General features: G+C 34.9%; 1 protein-coding gene across 2 annotated transcripts; it reads right to left on the bottom strand.

Annotated features, from left to right (window-relative positions):
• Nucleotides 1–9143: 9143 nt before the first annotated feature.
• On the bottom strand, nucleotides 9144–11855 carry LOC131017865 (amino acid permease 6-like). Of its 2 annotated transcripts, none has more exons than XM_057946614.1 (5): nucleotides 11574–11855; nucleotides 11369–11472; nucleotides 10633–10857; nucleotides 10473–10566; nucleotides 9144–10391 (listed from the first exon to the last, which is right to left on the bottom strand). In XM_057946614.1, exons 2-5 carry the CDS (start codon nucleotides 11454–11456, stop codon nucleotides 9395–9397), a joined length of 1404 nt encoding a protein of 467 aa, XP_057802597.1. In that variant the 5' UTR covers nucleotides 11457–11472; nucleotides 11574–11855; the 3' UTR covers nucleotides 9144–9394. The 2 variants fall into 2 exon arrangements, with proteins under 2 accessions (XP_057802597.1, XP_057802598.1); XM_057946615.1 differs by having other exon boundaries at nucleotides 11369–11466.
• Between the last annotated feature and the right edge of the window lie 5199 nt (nucleotides 11856–17054).

Genomic DNA, 17054 nt, shown 5'->3' with positions numbered 1-17054 from the left:
ATTAAGGATTAATTGTGGTGTATGGCCTTAATTTTGTAGTGATCTGTAAATTAAAATGGCGTGAACACTAAAAATTGAATGAAAAAAAAAGTCAAAAATTTTCATGAAAGTCGTAAAAGTTATCCCACCTTAAAAAATGTTGTAAAATATGGTCTCAAAAAAAATATTGTAAAATATATGATTGTTGAAAAAAAAAATGACCTAACCTCTCATGAAAGTTGCAAAAATAGTCTGAGTTTACACTTTGGGCTCCCCCCAAATATATATTTATGTTGTTCCCAACAAAATCACAGTATCCTTTTTTACAAACAACACTCCTTCAACTCTTAAATTAACTTAAAAGAACGTTGTTCAACTTCAAAAATAGAGAATTTTTCACATAATAGCACTCTAACTTCGGGCCTTTCAAATTGTCGATTGGTTTTTTAGTTTGCTAAATATTTTAGATACTAAATAGAAACTTTCATGTGTTTTTCAAATGTTAGATATTTATTATAAAGTCTTCATAGAAATGTCATTTTATGATATTAGATTACAAAGTGGTGAATAATTAGATTGGATACTTCTCGATGTAGATGATATTAAGAGTAGAGTAAAAACAACATTAATGGTTTATTTAATGAAACTCATCTTCAAGAAATGTAGGTGGTAGTAGTAGTAGTAGTACCAATCTTATTTCCACTCCTTAGCTTCTTGGATCAATCGAACCCTTAACTCAAGTTGTATCATCATTATTCCAAGACCATAACCATCTACCCTAGATGTCAATCTCATAATGATTATATATATATTTGTCTTCTATGTTTGAAGACACAGACCCAGATGGTCAAATCGATGTGTTGAATTGGTGATCGACACATGAGAAGGATTTTCTCATTCTCTCCATCATGACGAAATGAGCTACTAGACGTTCCGGCGTCCATGATGATCGAGTAAGTATTTAGTGTTGGACGAAAGAAAAGGCAACATGGATACTCGAAACATGGAAGCCACTATGTTATTTGATGATTGGTCCAAAGCCAAGTTAAGAGCTCAAGGAAACGAATGGGATCAAGCCGACGAGCCCAAATTATAAAGTCACCGAATCCGAAAGATCCAACGCCGAGTGGGAGTTTAATGATTAGGATTGTCGAGCCAAATAGGTAGATTAAGGTGTGAGAACTACATGAACTTTGATTCTTCATTATACAACGAAGATATGCAATTTTATTCAAGCTCTTTATTCATTTTTTCCCTCTTATCATTTTATTTTCTAAAATGTAATTTTTCCTTTTATTTTTAAGAATTAGTTATTAGTCTTTGGACTATAGTAGTTTATAAACTTTAGTGCTGTAAAATTATTTAGTAAGTTTAGTTTACTTATTCAATTTGTTAATTTGAAGATTGTAATTTATTTATACATGTTAATTGTAATTTTTTTTTTTTACTTTGAATTCAATAAAAATATAAATTTTATTATATTTTGGATGTTAATGTGTTATAATTTTATTTCGTTTATAGTTTTTTCAACAATTTCATTATATGTAATGTATTACATAATGTAATTAATTTCACAATAAAAATATACACAATACATCAAACGTATAAATCGTCGGTTCAAATGTATAGTTTTTTCAACAATAAAAATATATATATGTATAGTTTTTTCAACAATTTCATTATATGTTTCAACAAATATTTCACAATAAAAATATACATTATACATCAAATGTATAGTTTTTTCAACAATTTCATTATATATATATATATATATGTATAGTTTTTTCACAATACATATATGTATAGTTTAATGTTTCACAATAAAAATATATATATGTATAGTTTTTTCAAATATTTCATTATATGTTTCAACAAATATTTCACAATAAAAATATACACAATACATCAAATGTATAGTTTTTTCAACAATTTCATTATATATATATATATAGATATATATACGGAAATCGTCGGTTCAAATCTTGAATCAGCTATTTCCGACAGGCCCAAAATCTTGTAAAAGTTATCACACCTTAAAAAATGTTGTAAAATATGGTCTCAAAAAAAAATGTTGTAAAATATATGATTGTTGAAAAAAAAATGATCTAACCTCTCATGAAAGTTGCAAAAATAGTCTGAGTTTACACTTTTGGGCTTTCCCCAAATATATATGTTGTTCCCAACAAAATCACAGTATCATTTTTTACAAACAACACCCCTTCAACTAATTAAACTTAAAAGAACATTGTTCAACTTCAAAAATAGAGAATTTTTCACATAATAGCACTCTAATTAACTTCGGGCCTTTCAAATTGTCGATGTTTTTTTAGTTTGCTATAAATATTTTAGATACTAAATGGAAACTTTCATGTGTTTTTCAAATGTTAGATATTTATTATAAATTCTTCATAGAAATGCCATTTTATGATATTAGATTACAAAGTGGTGAATGATTAGATTGGATATTTCCCGATGTAGACGATATTAATTAAGAGTAGAGTAAAAACAACATTAATGGCTTATTTAATGAAACTCATCTTCAAGAAATTTAGGTGGTAGTAGTAGTAGTACCAATCTTATTTCCTGCTGAAATAGAAATTTTATTGAAAAAAGAAAAAAGTGAAACCCTTGAAAGCACAAGCGTAGACTAAGGGAAGAGACGTCAAAAAGAGGACTCAAACAAAAACCAAAACGAAAAACAAAGAACAACTAGACAAACCAAAGCAAGAAGGGGCGGGGAGTCATCCACAAAGGCTCCGGCCGAACCATTGCCCCTAGGATAACCGGCCCCCAAAACCCGAAACAAGAACCCAAGTTCAAAAAACACTGAAGAAACCAACAGCCGAACTGCCAGACAAGCTGAAGAAAGGAAACGCCAAGCAACAGACACCCAAGCCACACTGAGGCCAAAACAAACTCCAAAGAAGCAGGAGCCAGAAACACCAACAACGAACAAAGATCCCCAAGAAGCCGCCCAGAACACAAACGCAAGCCCAGCGCAAGCAGCAACCTGCAACCGGAAAGAACAAACCGAGAGAAAAACAAGAAACACAGAAAATAAAAAAGACAAACACACACCCAGAAACAACCAAAGGAGAGAGAAACCCCCACAAGCAACCAAGAGCCAAGAGTCAAACAACATTCACAAAAGCTGAGGCAGGACAAAGGTGAGACAACAACCAAACGAAACACTTGCCAAGCCTTGCCCCTTCTAGAAAACCGGTCCAAGAGATGTTTAAGGCTAAGACCTTGAGATGCAACACCAAGCTGATACAATCCAAATTGCTCAGACCCAATTCCCCGTTATGAGGGAAATTTCTAAAGCATGTGCCCTTACAATCAATCTCAAACCAAAGAGCCAAAACATAACAAAGAAAAACGTCAATAGATAGGTCAATCTTCACGGGAGAAGAACAATCGTGAGTCGAAGTATTCCCGTGTGGTTTCCCATGCCCATGGTGAGTGCTCGAAACACCAGAGGGGCAGAGACCCAGAGCCATTGAAAAACACATCATCCAAAGGCCAATCTTCACGGGAGGAAAAATTTCAGTGGGAAACCGAAATCTTCCCGCATGGTTTCCCATGCTCATGATGAACGAGCAAACATCAGAGGAGCAGAGACCCAGAACCATCCAAGCATAACGAACAACCAAACTGAATAGACGAGAGAGAGAAATTAGGCCATGCAATGAAAAAACTCCCCATAACATCAACTGGACAAATCGCATCATGAATTGATCACCAAGGTGTTGCATCCAAGGCCAAAGACAGAAGACACCACCTAGGCAGCAAACAGAAAAGACATGGGCGACAACCCAAACCAAGCAACACACCCAAAACATCCAATGAGTACCAATCTTATTTCCACTCCTTAGCTTCTTGGGATCAATCGAACCCCTTAACTCAAGTTGTATCACCATTATTCCAAGACCATTCAACCATCTACCCTTGATGTCAATCTCATAATGATTATATATATATTTGTCTTCTATTTTTGGAGACACAAGCCCAGATGGTCAAATCGATGTGTTGAATTGGTGATCGACACATGAGAAGGATTTTTTTCATTCTCTCCATCATGACGAAATGAGCTACTAGACGTTTCGGCGTCCATGATTTTGATCGAGCAGGTATTTGGTGTTGGACAAAACAAAAGGCAACATGGATACTCGAAACATGGAGGCCACTATGTTATTTGATGATTGGTCCAAAGCCAAGTTAAGAGCTCAAGGAAACGAATGGGATCAAGCCGACAAGCCCAAATTATGAAGTCACCGAATCCGAAAGATCCAATGCCGATTGGTAAAAATCCATGATTTTAAAGCATTTTCAGTTGAGAAAACCAAAGAAAACTCACCCTCGAAGCACAACCTTCACTCTAACTTTACGCCCTAGTTTTCTCATGCTCTCCCTTGCTTTGATACTTCTCTTGGGGCTTCAAGGGCTTCTATGGAGTGTGATAATGGTGGGAGAAGAGTCTTGGGAGTGGGGGAGATGTGGAGGGACGAAAATGGAGAGGGCAGAAGAGAGTGAGAGTTCTTTCTTGCCTTAGCACTTTCTTGGAGTGAAAATGAATGGAATGAGAGAAGTTTGCAGCCACTCTTGCTTTTGGGGAGGATATGCACGAAAATTTTGGGTAGGATAGGGTGGGGGTGGCTGTAACCAATGGAAGGTACCTTGTGGCATGCAATTTGGTAGTTCCAATGCCAAGTAATGATGGTTCTTGTCCCCTTTTGAATTTTAAAGTAAATCAAATTTTTAAGAGGGTTTAGGGGCTGAATTGGGCTGGTATTTAACTATATAATATGGCTTAAAATAGGCCCAAGGCTTGTCCAATAATCGGCCCACCCTTTGGCCCATTCTACGAGTCCGTTTTCGCTCAACCCGTCTTAAAAACAAACACGTATTAAAATAAATATGCACTTTGTTTTTCATACTTTGAAATGAAAAAGTATACATATATATACATATTGATTTAAATCAATATCACACGAAAAAATAAAAATCTATTTTTCATTTTTCTTAAGAGAAAGTCTAGGCATCAAGACTTATTAAATTATCGCGAGGATAATTATTCTCGTTAACCGGGAATAAGGGACCTATCATATCTTAATAAGACAATATGAAACCTAGGATCGAAAATCCGGGGCATTACATGTTAGGACCCCGCGATCACTGCTGCGGCCACAGGCCTGACCACGGGCATTTCGGTGCCGAACGCGGGCTGGGCGCGCGGCCGCGTGTTAGCTCAGTTTTTGCGCGTTTTTTCAGCTTTTCAGTTATTTTTTGATCCTACACGGTTTTGACCTATATTTTGAGACCTATGACATATAAATACTCCCCAGAAACATATTGAAGACACCTTTTATCACTTTCATATTTTATTTTCCTGAGAGCTGCAGAGACAGACGGAGAAAATCGCAGGAGCAAGACTGAAGATTCACATATTTCTCTACGGTTTTATTTGTTGATGTTGATTTCTTTTGTACATGTTATTGTTCTAGTTCATATGTCTATGTGTGGCTAGAACATCTTTTATCCTAGGGTTAGGGAGTAAACAGATTTGGATTTTTGACAGTATTTAATTCATTTATCGAGATCAATTTTTCTTTATATGTTCTTGTGTATCTTTGTTTGCTTTATTGTTTGGCCACCAATTTAGCATAATCATAGGTTTTAATTTGTGATCGGGAGATAATAATTATTAGCTGAACTAAGAACATAGAACACACTTATTTAATTCTGAAGGAAATTTATATTTGTGAGGACATTAATCCTAGGAACTTTTAGGAGTTGAGTGTTAGAAGTGTGATCCGGGGACGGTAGCCTTGCATGTAATCAACAGTTTGTACGCCACGGGAGTGGGTATAGACTAGCTTTGAGATTGTCTTAGGAAAAATTATCTTGATATTGAATTGAATCTGCTGATTATTTGAATCTGTAGAAACTTTTACCTTGGGATATTTTCTCATATCTGTTTTCCCTATTTCTCAGCTCAGTTTATTTTTTTCCTGTTATTTGCTTAATTTGTTCTTCAAAACAAAAACTCATCTTTCCAGTTATCCAGATATAGGATTGGAATCTAGGATAGGAATTAATATTAATTGGTCCCTGTGGATTCGACATTGCTTGCCTATATACAATTGCACTTGTACACTTGCGGCGTGTTAATAAAATAAGCGAACATAATCCTAATCTCTGCAATCAGAAAAGCTCATACCAACAGAAAACACAACAACATGACTGAAAAACAAGTGTAAACCAGATCGAAGGTAAAAGGTATCAGAACAAAAAGACCAATTGTCAGAGCAAAACAAAGGTAAATCAAAGCCTGAACAAAGAGTTATTGTCTTCAGGTTGATGGAGAGAAGCAATATCTTTATTACTTTGAAAAACTGATAAGGTATCAGTTTCAAAAGTACATACACAGCCCAAGGCAGAAAAAGACAAGGCGCAAAAACATACTCAGGGATTTTGACCGTAAATCCCGAAAATGGATGATCTTAGATCAACAACCCAAAGAGGAGCAATATCTTCAGTGAAACCCCAAATCTCACTGATGATCTTGACTTGGTGCAGGATTTCTTCTTTGCTGACAAGTCCAGTTCGCCTGGGTGGAGTCACATAGTTCAGCACCGGAGGACGAATCCATTGCATTCCTTGGTCCTTTGACGCTCTAATGAGTCGCTCAAACTTGCCCTGCTCATCCCAGTTATTCATGAAGTATCTCCAAGCTTCTCTAATACGATTGGTATCCTCTTTTTTTATGTTAGCAAAAATCAAGGACCACTTTTTGAAAATATCTTTTACCTGAACCCACCGGTCACTCAATTCTTTTGGTACCCATTGGTCTGGGTTCCTCGTATATATAAATAATTTTTAAATATTTTGGTTATAGTACATTGGTATTGTTTTATTTTTATTTTAATATTATCATCATTTTAGTACACAATGCAATAGTGGAAAATGTACATAGCATTGAGATGAGTGTTTCATAAAAATGTATTGGCCGCATTAAGTAGAAATATAAAATAATAATAATAATAATAATAATAATAATAATAATAATAATAATAATAATAATAATAATAATAATAATAATAATAATAATAATAATAATAATAATAAAAATAATAAACATATCATATACTTATGCGCTCAAGCATAAAAATCAGATCACCTAAATGCATCACTAACTCTAAATTTAGGCTAAAACAATTGAAAATGAGATAAAAAATGCATCCAACAGATCCCCTAAATTGGATGGGGCCCACAAAATTTTTTACACCTACCTAAATTCAATCTTAAATTTACACCCACCCTAAATTTATTTTAAGCTTATAATTAGTAGGGCCCACACATAATTATTGTTTTTATGTAGAAAATAGGAGATTTGGTGTATGCATTTATAAAATCGAAATCCTAAAATTAAATAGGGAAGCTTTAGGGAGGAATATAGGAACATAATTTTGGGATTTCTGCTGGGAGTGCTCTTATACTCATATTTTAGCGCATAATTGAGCAAAATAGACAAATATATATATATATATATATATATATATATATATATAGGGTAGGGTTAACATAGAAACCCCTCTTAAGATGAAAACTAGGAACCAATTTAAAGTCATTGATTTAAATAAAATAGAGGGCTGAGATTAAACTACATATGCACAATTTCAATTGCATAGATGCACAATTTCGATTGCATAGATGCACAGTTTCGATTTGCTTGAGTATTTTGCATTGTTGGTTTCAATTGCATAAATTGCATATTTTTTAAGTGCACAGTAAAATATAATAGATGCACAGTTTCTTTTGTTGACTAAATCATAACCATTAGATCTAATATTTAAAAGGTCAAGATTAAGTTCCTAGTTCTCATTTTAACAGAGGTTTTTATTAGAACCTCTTTATATATATATATATATATATAAATACAAATTATATAATCAAACTACAACCATTGTTCTTTCACATTGACATCAACTCACTTGTAGATAACTTTAGAGAGTTAAGTACTTTTGCAAAGCTTCATTTTTTTAATTAATGTAGGGATTAATTTTTATTTTAACTAGTATTTACATTCCGTGCAATGTACGATAAATATTTTTATATTTCTATATTTATATAAAATTGATACTAATTCAATTTTCATATTTATAAAAATATAATAAAAGTTTACTTTTTAACTAAATATATTTGAGCTGAATATTGAAAAAGTAAAAAATCAAAGAAGAATTTACAATAATAAAAAATAAAATTAGAGCTCTTATCGTGATTTTTTTTAATTTGATATGCATATTAAATATTTTATAATTAGTTGATTTTCACAATTTTTGAAATAAATAAAATAAAAAATAAAATGATAAAGAAAAAAGAAATAAAAAGAAAAAATACCGAAATAAAAAGAAAAAATATCGTTTACAAATAAATCTTCAATCTCATTATAACTACAAAATTACTTTGAAATCAATTTGAAAGTTTGGCTTTTCAATGTGGTATAGATTACCATGAATCAGAACGTGTCTAATTATTAAACATTAATTAATAATTTTATGCTTAGTGTGAGACACATATATTATAAGTGGGTCAGTAGTATGCCTGATAGTTTTATGCTTTAGGTGACTCTCATGTTTTAAGTGGGTTAGTGGGATGCTGAAAATGGGACAATTTTTTTCTTTCTTTCTTCAATAATGAGTTTATATGGTATTAAAACATTTTTTTCATATAATTTAAAACTTTGAATGTGAACGTATGAGATTTTAGATTATGTGACCATTGCTTTTAAAATGGCGCCAATTTTAAATCTAAAAAATTGGTGTTTCATATATAAATAGATGTTATTTTTTTTTAATTAATACTTCACTCGTCCTCATAAAATAAACTAAATTTTCATTTTCGTCCGTCCTCATAAAACGTATCCAGTCTATCTTTAGTAAATTTTCCACTCAAAATAAGTGGTACCCTTACTCCACTCACAGCACATTCTACTACTTTATTAACACTCGGACTATTTAGAGATTAATACTTTTTACAAAGATGGTAGGAGTATAATGTTCAATTTTGATTTTAATAATTATTTTATATTTTTAAACTTAATGTTTAGTTTAATTTAAAAAATATTCAAAATAAGACAAAATAAAATAAATATAAAAATAAAATTAGAGAGCCCAAAGTAAAGAGCTTCATTATAAAAAAAATGAGGGACCATCTACGAACCCATTTAAAGGGGCTCACTAGTCACTAGTGTGGATGCTCTAACAGAATGAACAGTTACAGTAAAGTCCAGTAAAACACAAGTTGAGGTTGAGGTGAATTTTTTTTTTTTTTTTGATCGGAAAGGTTGAGGTGAATTAGTATGTATATACAAAGACAGGTAATTATTGAGCAAAGTAAGGATGGATGATGATGATCATGATCGCGAGTGCAGAGGCTCGAAGGTTCTAAGTGAGTGAATGAGGCCCCTTACAGATCCGGCGGCGGCGACGAGCGAGGCGACGAGGCAGAAGGCGCTGAGAATCTGCAGGAAGAAACCCCGGCAGGAGCAGCGCGGGATATTGGCCCTGACCATGTACATCTCGATGGGGAAGAAGACGGTGAGCGGCCAGAAGGACATGGCCCCAAGCAGCCCCACGAAGTCATTGAAGAACGGCAGCAGCATCGCCACCAGCGTCGTCAACACCACGTACACGCTCCGCCACACCACCCGGAACGGACTCACCCTCAGCTTCCCCCACTTGTACTCCCCGCTCACCACCTTGTTCCCCGGCCACTGCCGCCCGCACCGCCCCTCCACCGCCGCGAAGATCGGCTGGCAGAACACCTGGTACGCCCCCAGGAGGTGCACCGCGATGAACAGATTCGCCGTGAACACCAGCCAGTAGGGCTCGTAGAAGCCGTACCCGGTCAGGAAGTTCCCCGGCGCCTCGTTGCCGAAGGCGGCGTACCCTAGCACGCCGCACAGCATGTAGAACACCGTCGAGATCAGGATCCCCACGGTCGACGCGCGCTTCATCACCTTGCTCTCCGGCGCGCCCGACCGGATCGTGTCCTGGATCTCGATCAGGACCACGGCGAAGGCGTAGGCGAAGGCGATGTTCCCGACGGCCGCCGAGCAGCTCCACATCTTCTCCGCGGCGGTGTAGTGGTCGTCGATCGGCTTGCCTGTGATGCTGGTGGTGACGTGTCTCCCCTCCGCGATCTTCGCGACGGAGAGGCCGAGGCCGATGGAGGCGTAGCCGAATGACATCAGGGCGGCGATGTAGGAGAGGAAGGCCAGCTTGTGGAAGTTGGGGACTTGGCACAGAAGTAATTGAATCAATCCGAACAGCAAAATGAAAGGATTGTTTGACAGCGTGCAATCGTGATTGTGTCCGTACTTGTGGAAGCAGATCGCTTTCTTCATCGCCCTATCAAATTGAAATCAATCTCTCTCCGATCATACACATAATATTAAGATTTAAGAGAGAGAGAGCTTTGCCAAAGCTTACACCAAGCTAATGGCGGTTGTGATTGAGTATCCAATCGTGACCCCAAAAAGATAGCTGTATTGAACAACCGCGCAAAACTTGTATTTGATTCCTCCTGCAAGTTAATTAGGGAATTGAATTAGATGTATGTAGACAGTAGAGTGAGGGGTTTGGTTTTTACCAAGATAGGCTTTGACGGCATCTCTGTAGACGTAATTTCTGGTGCCGTCGGCGGCGCGATAGCAGTCGGCGAGTAAGGTGGAGGTGAAGAGAGTAATGAGAGAGAAGACGAGGAGGGCGGTGGGCCCAGCGATCCAACCCATTTGAGCTATGGCCCATGCCAGTGTCAATACGCCCGACCCGATTACCGCTGTTATTATGTGGGCCCCTGCGGACCATACGTTTCCTAATTTTACGCATACAATACAAACCCATCATTTTCTTACACCATATATTTATCATGTCTGCACTTTGTTACCATGAATAGGAATGATTATACACTCGCAATTTTGAACGAAATTTCTGACAAAGAAGGCACATTTTTTTTAAAATCTTACTAACATATGTACTAGATATAAATATTTTGGTATCAAGAAACTCCTCCAAATACTTCATCAATTAATTTGATCGAGGAGTAACTCTGTCAAAGATCACCTACTCATTGGCCTTGCCATATTTTAAATCAAATCAAATACCAATAACTCAGATTAACTCACCATGCACTGAAGGCGTTCGAGCTCAAATAATTTCGTTTGTATCATGTTATTACAATTTACAAACATTAATGTTCTTTTCATTTGATTCCATCACCATACAAGTTAAAGAAAAGTAAGAAAATCATTCGCTCAAAAAATGAAAGAAAAACAGGAATATTTTCTTAAAACACACCATATATACATATAAAGATATTTAATTACCAGTTCTCTTGGGACGGCCATCATCATCGACGACGGATGTATCGTATCCCGGCGGCGCTTCGATGTTCAAACTTTCTACATTCATCATAATCCAATAACTAAAACTAGAAAAAAAATTACGAGACAGAAGAAAATTAAGAAAATTCTCCAAAAAAAGATTAATATTAAGAAAACAAATAGAGGCAATATTGATAGTGAAACTCACTTTTCTACTCTGGGGTTTTGTGTGACAGTGGGAAATGAAAGAATTGTTGTTAGCTAGCTCTTAATAGAAATTGGAAAGGTTCCTAAAAAATGGAAGTAAAGGGATTTCTCTAAAAGAGTGAAGGAAAGCCACATTTGAAGCGTTTTTGATTTAGACAGACCTAAATTATCATAAACCTTGTATATGCAGATTTTATGCATAAATAGAATTCATGGTGTCTAAGCATGCATGCCTAGCTTTATTGTTGGATATGATAGATCTTAGATGCGTGATCTATGGCATTGAGATTTGGATTACGGTTAATCAGTTCTTTTTTTATGATATACTTGGTCTAAATCTATTATTCACCACTCATTTTATTCTCAAACTTGTCTATATCCAGTCCAATGTCTAATGTTTTCACTTGATTTTCACAGCTACAAAATAGAACACAAGTATTACATTGATATTTAGGACAAAAATATTAACTTTTTTCTCACGTTTAAACCGATCATTTTATCTTCATTTTTGTTATATGCTTATTAGTTATTATAATTATAAGAAATAAAGCATCCATGAATTAAATCATACGAAGATCACAATAGCTTTAATGTTAAGAAAGATATATTGTCACAAAACATTAATATAGCATGCTTCGATTAAATACCTCACGCCATGCTTTCAACAAAGGTTCATCCAAAGCTTAAAACATTGTATTTTCTTTGTTTCAATATATGTCTAATATATTCAACTATATGAAATTAAAGATGTGAAAATTAATTTCGTTTTTGGTGGGAACTCCGAAACTGGTTTTTGGTAAAGTGCCGAATTGGGTGGAACCAATCATTTTCAATTCGGCCTAATTGATAAGCCTCACTTGGCCCATTTTATGGCTGGATTGAACTCTACAGTTAAATGTCCGATCCACGGCCGGAGGCAATTAAGCCCCTAAACCCCCTACTCACCTTTCAAACAATTTTTATTTTGTTTTATTCCGTCGGTCAGTGGCGGATCCAGGATTTCTAAATTGGGGATGCAAAAAATAATCTTATAAACACTGGTGAAGCCAGGATTTTTTTGAGGGAGTTGAACTTCTACGGGACCGCCCCCGAATTTTTTTTTTTTGAGGCCTTCAATACATTTTAGACATTTTTTTTACTAAAATACAAATATAATAGTAATAACTTTGCATTCCAAATGCAAAATGTATACTTTTAACTTTTTTGTTTAATTAAGAATTGAGGTAATTGATTGATTAAATGATGGGCTTGATCAAAAGAATGAAAAAGAAAGAGATGATGAGCTCTCTTTTTAGTTGTGCCAATGGAATTTAGGATTTTAAACACTGAATTTCTCTTTTATTTTGGATTAAAATTTTTAATTGGGGGTGCAAAAACTAAATCTAAAATAATTTATATATGAATATTAATACTACTAATTTTTTTTTTTTTTGGGGATGCAGCTGCACCCCCATGTTCCATGCTGCATCCGCCAGTGCCGTCGGTCCACACAAAAAAATTGTCGCATCGTGGACCGATACGAATTTTAATAATCACAAAAATTAAGGTATAATTAGGTGTATCGTACAATCGAATTGACTCACACCCATAATAATGTAATTTATATACAGCTCGGGACAGGATGTGGGTTCGGGTCATGATGCGGGTCAGGATCTAGGTGTGGCTGTAACCCGGTTGTACGGTACACAGGGACGGATTCAGAATGTTTTGACTGTGGGGGCATAAATATATTATAAGAGTGTATTTATTTTGGTTTAAAAATTTGCATTGAAAACTTAGTAGATAAGAAAAGATGAAAAATATTTCTTTTTTTATTTTTTTATCATATATTTACTAGAAATGAAAAGATGATAAAATGTTGAAAAATATTTTCATACCACCACACAAATATAATATTATCCAACATTTGAGAAAAAATAAGTGAAAATAAGCTGTCCGAAAAAATATCTCACCCTATCCGGAGAATTTTTCTTATCATAATAAACACGTGAAGATGATGAAAAAAAATGTGAAAATATGTATTTTTTTTCTCTTTTTCCATCAAAGTAAACGCACCCTAAATATAAAATATGTTTAAAAATTTACTACATAATAATTTAAGTTTATTGAGGATTGTAAATTTAAAAGTTTAAATTAAATAAAGTCAATTTGAAAGGAAGAGAAAATGAAATAAAGCCTAACAAAGTAGGCGCACGTATAGCTCTAAAAAAAAAGTAGGCACGCATAATGAGAGCAAAATATTGCTCATTTAAGGCTAGTGGGTTTCGAACACAAGACCTGTCAATTGAAAAACAGCGCCTAAATCAAATGAGCTAGGAGCTCAATATATATATTTATATTCTTCTATTCTATTAGTTTGATTACCAAGAGAATGCAAAGCAAGATTAGTAAAATTATTTTGTTGTATAATATTATCAAAATCTCCTTTTCCAGATTCGGTTTTAATAGGAGTAGCAAAAATCTCTTTTTCTCCTGTTTTAAGAATAAGAGTAGAAAATGGAGGATGAATTTCCTCAACAGTGGGCTACTGTGAGAACACATCTTAAAATAAGAAATAAGAGCAATTTTTAATATATGAATTTTATGTAGAACACGTATGAATTCGCTGTATAAAGGTATGAATTGTGAAAAATAAATTTTTGCTATCTTTGGGATTCGAACTCAGGACCATAAATCCATCCAACAGGATTACGAATCAACCGTAAATCTTGATGATCCAAGGGCTGAAAATGATTCTTATTTTATACACTTAAGAGTATTTTTATTCTAGCCCTCCCATATATATATATATATATATATATATATATATATATATATATATATATATATATATATATATATATATATTTACTGCGTCCGTCTCTGACGGTACACACGATTATACCCAAGACCACCTCTTTAATAATATATGAGTAAAGTTATTAGTAGAGTAAGTATCCAACTTTAAATGTGTGTGGAGTTATATAGACCCTACTATCAATAAAAGTGATAAATTTTTCGTGTACGAACCAACAAAAAAATTATATCAAATTTTTTTTTTTGTGGACGGATGAAGTATTACTTTTAGGTTATATTTTATGTTTTTTTTCACACTTTATACACAAAAGAAATAATTTGAATCGTCTAAGCATATTTTTACACATAAACTATAATGTTCATTTAGATAGTATTTTTTTTAATTACATGAGGTATATATATATATATATATATATATAATATTATATCATCAAATAAGTCACTACATCGTATGCAGGTAGGACATCTACACTACAAAATAAATTTTTCGTAGACAAACCAACAAGAAAATTGTATCAATTTTTTTTGTTGACGGATGAAGTATTACTTTTAGGCTATATTTTATGTTTTTTTTATGAAAATACGGAAATTTATATAAATGAAAAAATCAAAAAAAAATTACAAACTATATCCTTGGGCATACCCAAGGGGGAAAAACAGCCACTCGCAGGGGCATATCTTCTCAAGGGCTGCACTGGATATAATAAAAATTAGTTTATTTTTACATAATATAATTTTTTTTTAAATGCATAGATGTAGTTCTCTATGTGCTTTCTATGTACTTATTACTGAATCAATAGAAAGAGTACAACTATTTATTATATTATGTGACTGATTTTTAATCTTAAATCCATTAAAATTCTACTTAGACACAAAAACGAATTGTCCAATATCGTTCCCGAACCCCCGTACAATACCTTCGAGTTCAGTCTCCCTCATCAACAAATCCTGGATCTGCCCCTGGCCACTCGTACCTAAAGGAAGGTGAGGGCAGGGAAGGGGTGGAGGTTTTCTAGAAAAACCCTAAAAATATAATGATAAGGAAGTACAATTACAAACTCGATACATTTGGTCATTCCAAGGGGCGTACAACCACTAATCACCTTAATGTAGGTGTTAGGGCATGGGGTGGGAGTTTTTTTTTTATAAAAAACACCCAAAAATAGAAAGAAAGAACATTAGGGGAATAGAATCAACAGATCATATGGTTGTACGGCCTGATTAGTCAATGCACAGCCAGGTCTCTTACTCATGCTGCCTGGGTCTTGTAGGTACTACTTTGGGCCCCACCAGTCAGCGAGAGGTTTCCAGTCTTTGATCCTCGAATTTGTAGATTTTGCTTCCTTATCTTTATTTCTTTTTCAAACCACATCCAACAGCTCGTTTCAAGACCTTAAAGACGTGTTTAGTCTCAATCCAAGCATCCAAACCGGCTCCAAATAATTAAGCGAAAAAACACAGCCTTGTCAACTTTTAGCAGCGTGGGCAAAGATTTTGCGCTGTAAATCATGCTTGGAGTGGTGTTTAGTCAGGGCTCACCCAACGAGACCCCGATCTGTGCTCCACTTCCTGATTCAATCACCTGGGCAGGCCACAACATAAATCTGGAATGGCCTGTATTTAAAGTTCATCTCCTTATTCGAGAAATTCAGCAGAAGCTTATAGCCCAATTCAGGTTATCATTGCTTGGCTTCCTAACATACTTGAGGATCATTCACCACGCCAAACTCTTGACAACATCAGTCTCTGATCTAAAACAAAACCAGCAGGGGGGCTGGTAGTAGTTGGGGCCCAGTGGTAGTTCCAGGAGCAATTTGAGTATCATGGTGTTGTTCTCCCATAGCCTCGTCCAATCTGTTAATGGCATTCTGGTTCGAAGCTATGACAATAAACATCTAGCAGACCCAAGCAATCGTGAGTTTCTGATCTTGTTGGGATTATGGGTGATCAAGATCGAGATTTCTTGTAGTGATTAGGATAAAGAGTTTCTCATCTTGTTGGGATTATGGGTGATCAAGATCGAGATTTAGCAGCAGCCTCAATTCGGCATCTAGACTTTCAGTTGTTATCACCATCAATTATTCAAGGTTATGGTCTTGATTAAATCCAGTGAATCAGAATACAATTCGGTCAAGTAAGCCTTGTAATTCCCATAAAATCTTCCATCTAGCGCATCATTAGGAGCATGGGGTGGTTTGAGAGATTTGTTGGTCTTTTAAATCTCCTGTTCTAACCAGGAGTTGGATCCACCAGTATGGATCACCAACACATACAGAGGACTTGTGACAAACAAAGTAGAAGAAATTCAGGGCATAGTAATCAATTCACAAGATGACAATTAAAAGGCCAATGGAGTGATGCACCTGTTTCAGTCTCGATTTGGAAAGGTGGTCCTCGTAGTTGTAATAGCTCCATCCATTCCAAATGAGCTCTAACTTCATCTGGAGGGATAAAGGTCATTCAAGCACCGGTAGACATCACATTGTATTTCAAAGACAATCTTTTTTACATCAAATGGTTCATCTTCAAATATGAGTTTATTAGATGATTGACGGTCATTGCTAGGGCGAGGAGTTTTGCTTTTTGATAAATTGTCGATCTTTTTTTTTTGTAAGGTGTTTGATTGCACTTGGGATAGTAGACATAAGCTCCTTGAGTTTGAGCCAATCCCTAATCGTATCCCAAT

Source organism: Salvia miltiorrhiza, chromosome 1, assembly GCF_028751815.1.
Source record: "Salvia miltiorrhiza cultivar Shanhuang (shh) chromosome 1, IMPLAD_Smil_shh, whole genome shotgun sequence".
In the NCBI taxonomy this organism is placed as follows: Eukaryota; Viridiplantae; Streptophyta; class Magnoliopsida; order Lamiales; family Lamiaceae; genus Salvia; species Salvia miltiorrhiza.
This window is presented reverse-complemented; position numbering and strand designations above follow the sequence as displayed.